This window comes from Ylistrum balloti, unplaced genomic scaffold (genome assembly GCF_031769215.1).
Source record: "Ylistrum balloti isolate Yb309-2 unplaced genomic scaffold, AGI_CSIRO_Ybal_v1 Utg370554, whole genome shotgun sequence".
NCBI classification, from domain to species: domain Eukaryota; kingdom Metazoa; phylum Mollusca; class Bivalvia; order Pectinida; family Pectinidae; genus Ylistrum; species Ylistrum balloti.
This window is the reverse complement of record NW_026782349.1, coordinates 1,165,637-1,171,636: the sequence shown is the minus strand read 5'-3', so window position 1 is coordinate 1,171,636 and position 6,000 is coordinate 1,165,637. Positions and strand designations below refer to the sequence as shown.

The window sequence follows — 6,000 nt, the reverse complement described above, 5'->3', positions numbered from 1 at the left end:
GTCGTGATGTTGTTATGTTTCAGTATAATTAATTATTTCTATTTGAATACCGGCCGCATACTTGGTGTAAGCGCTGAAACTTATGTCCTGCAGTAAGTGAAGTGGCCCCGCCGTGACCAGTGTGTGTGCACTAGTGGTGTATGTGTGTCACCGTCGACGGAAAACCAGGCGCGGTGATTCGTCTCCTGGTGTCGCAACACAGGTATGCAGGCACGCCTCGTAAACTGCATGAAGTAGTGGGATATGGTCCAGTGACGACCCAACACCTATATAGTGCCCTACAGGTATCGTTGTAACCTATTGTGATTGTGATAAGGACAATAGCATTGATAATACTGATACGACCAGCTGTTTGATAACTAGAGTTAATGACGGAGTGGATTACTGTCCGTTACATCGTCCATCGTTTTACTGTGGTGTTGACTTTCGCCTTTGATTGGGATATTTCATTATGACGAGGACAGAAGCCCTTGTGTATTTAACCTCCGTGCTTAGCCTTGCTTTCCGTGAGTACACATAACTTATTAACATACTATCGTCTATAGCGTGTTGTTGAAATCAAGTGTTAAACAAACCCGGCTCTTATAGAGTTTATTTGTTATACCAACTCTTTAGTGCATGCAAAGTTTCATATGGATACAATTATTAATATACCCCAACTAATGTCAGTGTATTTCATTATTGCCTTTCAAATTATCACTCGAAAGCGTACAACGACCCGGCAATACACCGTACTGTCTGCTTGTATGGAAGGTTGATCTATGTTTGGAACGACCCCGTTGATGGCAGATAACGTAGACATTGTATATCGTAACGTTATAATTCCATAGGTAATGGTTCCGTTGTAAATATAGATATTATAACAATGTGATATAAATGTATGAACCTGATATCGCATAACATAACACACCATAGAAGCTTTACTACGATAGAGTGTAATGGAATATGTTATGTAAACAAAAATGTACTACGTAATGATAATTAGGATTGATTCGGGTCTGTTTGGAAATCACTGGCATCGCAAAGCTCGCCCTTCTCCCTGGTTGTATAAGTGGGTATGTCTAGCCTCGGAGTTTTCACGAGGTTTACATACTAGACATTCTCTACACGGCAAGCTAATGGTTGTCCGTGTGAGAAACACTGTGTAATCGTGTTCACGATAAAAACTGACAGCGGCAAACTTTCATAACGACAACAAATACAGCACGTTATTGCTACATTTAGACAGGAAAAACGGTTACAAAACGAGTTTGTTGCGCAATGCTGTGTTGAATGTTGAAAAACAGAATTAAATTAATACAGTTAAATTCTAAAGTTTTTATGTAGCTTGATCTAGATATATTGGAGGCCGTACTCTCCTGTAGTGATAGATACGCTGATTACCGTCAATCAATTTACGCGCGAGCTGAAACACGTCTACAAGTGATATATGAGTCGCCGTTTCTCAGAAAAAAATATTTTAAAAAAAGGACACGTGGTGCACATCTTTGAATAAACATGAAAATTAATGTTTTTATCGTGCAAACAGCACTGCTACTTTCGGAATACACTTGCCTGTTGTGTTTGCTGTTTTCGGCAGCGACTGAATTTAGATATTACATTAAAGTATGAACAACTGTTCTAATACGGAGTTCTTTTGTTTGTTGTGTCGAACAAGTTTTCTTCTGTAAAAAACAAAATTTGTCTTTTTTTATCCGTTAAAGCTAGAACTATGTTTGAACCTAGAACAATTGTTAAGGCGTACGTCATAAGACCTAATTCAGCAGGAAAACAGTTTCTGATGGTCAAACTGTTAAAATTTTCGAAAATCTTTTTAATAAATGTTGAAGGATAAATCAAGTTCAGGTTCTTTATTACCTTAAGTTAATTGACTCCTCGGATACAGGAAAGTAACACCATAAACCATTTATAACAATATATAAACACACGATTACAGACACAATATAGACCCGGAGAGAACAAACTATTGGCTTAATTGAACATAAGCAGCCTTAATATGTGTAAACAATTTTGTAATTTCTTTTGTGTTTTTACACTAAAAAGTTCTATTAGTTTAAACGTACTAAGATATTCAATTTTCAATTTGAGAATTTTGGGGATTTCGCGAGAAAAATTAACAAAATAGGCATTTGTAGATTACAAAAGTAACAGTGTATTCATTGACTGATCAAATCAAACGTGATTATTTCAAGTAGACGATCGACATAAGTGCGCTATTCTCAAAATAATATCACCGATAAAAAATGAATCGGTACTTATGCAAGTATTTCAAATGATTTCAATACAGTTATCATGGCGAATCCTCTCAATTTATTGCCGATGCTTCATTCGAAACACATTGTCAATTGGCCAACCATGGCGTTTTGGTTAAACAAACTGACAAAGATGGCGGTCTGACCTGTCTTAGTTTGAGCGAGCGCAATCTATCGCAGAAAAAACTGTACTAAGGCAAGGTAACCAGTCTGTTTGGAGATGGACGTGACATGAATCTATATTTAATATCTTATCAATGATATATCGGGCTTTCCTAAAAGGGGTAATAAATTGAATCGCATTTCGTGTGTATTTACTGCACTATATTTATAATGTTTATGACATGCCTTAAGACTCGTAAAGACTTCTATCTGTTTACTAGTATTTAATTATAGTGTTTATTACGGGGAAACTCCTGAAGATTATCATGTCGACATCTGCATTACATAATAATGATAAATGTAATGAATTTTACAGACAGACGCCTGTATTCTGAATGTTGTAGGCGATATGAATTGAATTATGCAAAATAGTTGTATCGAAAATAAATAAAGTGAACACATTATGTTTAGACTGTATGTAAAGGAAGTTACAGAAAGTTAGTAGGACTTTCTCGCGTCATAATGACAAAACAAATCTGTTCTGTTCACATCATTTTTTCTGTCTTTTTTTCTGATATCCCATCACCAGCTGTAGACATTTAAGGACAGCCTTTATGAGTTGATTGCATGTGTTTTTCGGAGGCTGTGTATAAGTCTCCTTGAGACCGTGCGGAAATGAATCCGGATTTATAGTGCTACCACACAGAACTATACTACCGGAGTCCTCAAACAGGACACAACCCCAGTAAAATTATACTTACAATGGATGGAACAATCGTTACATAACCACGGTACTGAGCAGGCAATCATAAGTAACTACCATCTTTTGGACTCTGATACGTCTGAGTCAGGCACAGAACATAAAACAAAAACCCAGCCATATCGTTAACCTTTGGACGGTTGGAGGTCAGCAGAATGATCTGTCTTCTGAGTTCTGTTGTAATGCTGTTCACTAGACGTCTCTGCTGACGGAGATAAATGCCCTAGTCTTGCTGTACTTAGTATAACTGATTGACCGTTAGAAATTACAATTAGCTGATGACCAGTCAAAATTGATCAGACGAATACATCGCTAATGGATCACGCTGTTTTCCCAGTGTGACGTCCACGTAGAGTTCTAGGACCCAAACTCAACAATTCTAAATTTGTGGTAGAAAGTAGGTCTTTTCTATAATAATACATGTGTTTAACTATGTCTTCATACGGACCATGAAAACTATATTTGAGCCGACATCGAATGAATGCTTGTTTACAGTCGCTGTTATATATCATCAAGCTGTGAAGTTGGTGTGAATTACCAGTACAACACCAGTAAAATTGTCCTTCTTTGTATCTTTTCATTAACATGCAGGTTAAGCTATGAATTATTCTGTCATACTCGCTTACATTAAGTTTTTACATCGTACTGGATTTCAGGAAGTCCACAGTATAGAATTTAAAGGTTTTAAATTTCATTTTTAAAAGATCTTAATTACTTTGACGAGTTTTATAATAGGAATTTCTACTCTGTGACAGATATCTACATATGTCGTGTAAAAAATGTTCATTGTACCTTAAACATCCCGACCTTCTTATTCATAGTACCGTATATACCCTAATCACAGTACCGTATATACCCTAATCACAGTACCGTATATACCCTGATCACAGTACCGTATATACCCTGATCACAGTACCGTATATACCCTGATCACAGTACCGTATATACCCTGATCACAGTACCGTATATACCCTGACATTATGGATCACAGTACCGTATATATCCTGATCACAGTACCGTATATACCCTGATCACAGTACCGTATATATCCTGATCACAGTACCGTATATACCCTGATCACAGTACCGTATATACCCTGATCACAGTACCGTATATACCCTGATCACAGTACCGTATATACCCTGACATTATGGATCACAGTACCGTATATATCCTGATCACAGTACCGTATATACCCTGACATTATGGATCACAGTACCGTATATATCCTGATCACAGTACCGTATATACCCTGATATTATGGATCACAGTACCGTATATATCCTGATCACAGTATCGTATATACCCTGATCACAGTACCGTATATACTCTGATCACAGTACCGTATATACCCTGATAACAGTATCGTATATACCCTGATCACAGTACCGTATATACCCTGGTATTGTGGATCACAGTACCGTATATATCCTGATCACAGTATCGTATATACCCTGATCACAGTACCGTATATACCCTGATCACAGTACCGTATATACCCTGATCACAGTACCGTATATACCCTGATCACAGTACCGTATATACCCTGATCACAGTACCGTATATACCCTGATCACAGTACCGTATATACCCTGACATTATGGATCACAGTACCGTATATATCCTGATCACAGTATCGTATATACCCTGATCACAGTACCGTATATACTCTGATCACAGTACCGTATATACCCTGTATACCCTGACATTATGGATCACAGTACCGTATATACCCTAATCACAGTAGCGTATATACCCTAATCACAGTACCGTATATACCCTGATCACAGTACCGTATATACCCTGATCACAGTACCGTATATAGCCTGTATACCCTGACATTATGGATCACAGTACCGTATATACCCTAATCACAGTACCGTATATACCCTGATCACAGTACCGTATATACCCTGATCACAGTACCGTATATATCCTGATCACAGTACCGTATATACCCTAATCACAGTACCGTATATACCCTGATCACAGTACCGTATATACCCTAATCACAGTACCGTATATACCCTGATCACAGTACCGTATATACCCTGATCACAGTACCCCTGACATTCGTTGATCACAGTACCGTATTTATCCTAATCACAGTACCGTATATACCCTGATCACAGTACCGTATATACCCTGATCACAGTACCGTATATACCCTGATCACAGTACCGTATATATCCTGATCACAGTATCGTATATACCCTGATCACAGTACCGTATATACTCTGATCACAGTACCGTATATATCCTGATCACAGTACCGTATATACCCTGATCACAGTACCGTATATACCCTGATCACAGTACCGTATATACCCTGATCACAGTACCGTATATACCCTGATCACAGTACCGTATATACCCTGACATTATGGATCACAGTACCGTATATACCCTAATCACAGTAGTATATATACCCTAAACATAGTACCGTATATACATAGTACCGTATATATATACCCTGATCACAGTACCGTATATACCCTGATCACAGTACCGTATATAGCCTGTATACCCTGACATTATGGATCACAGTACCGTATATACCCTAATCACAGTAGTGTATATACCCTAAACATAGTACCGTATATACCCAGTATACCCTGACATTATGTATCACTGTACCGTATATACCTTAATCACAGTATCGTATATACCCTGTCACAGTACCCTATATATGGATCACAGTACCGTATATACCCTGATCACAGTAACGTATATACCCTAATCACAGTATCGTATATACCCTGATCACAGTATATACCGTATATACCCAGTACCGTATATATGGATCACAGTACCGTATATACCCTGATAACAGTATCGTATATACCCTGATCACAGTACCGTATATACCCTGACATTATGGATCAC

General features: G+C 37.9%; 1 protein-coding gene across 3 annotated transcripts in view; it reads left to right on the top strand.

Moving 5' to 3' along the window:
* Window positions 1-253: 253 nt before the first annotated feature.
* Window positions 254-6,000, top strand: part of LOC132556215 (uncharacterized) — a 50,511-nt gene continuing 44,764 nt past the window's right edge. For all 3 annotated transcript variants that reach the window (XM_060220608.1, XM_060220610.1, XM_060220609.1), the window contains exon 1: window positions 254-506. In XM_060220608.1, coding sequence (XP_060076591.1) covers window positions 452-506 — 55 coding nt within the window. In that variant the 5' untranslated portion in view covers window positions 254-451. The remainder of the gene's footprint in view (window positions 507-6,000) is intronic.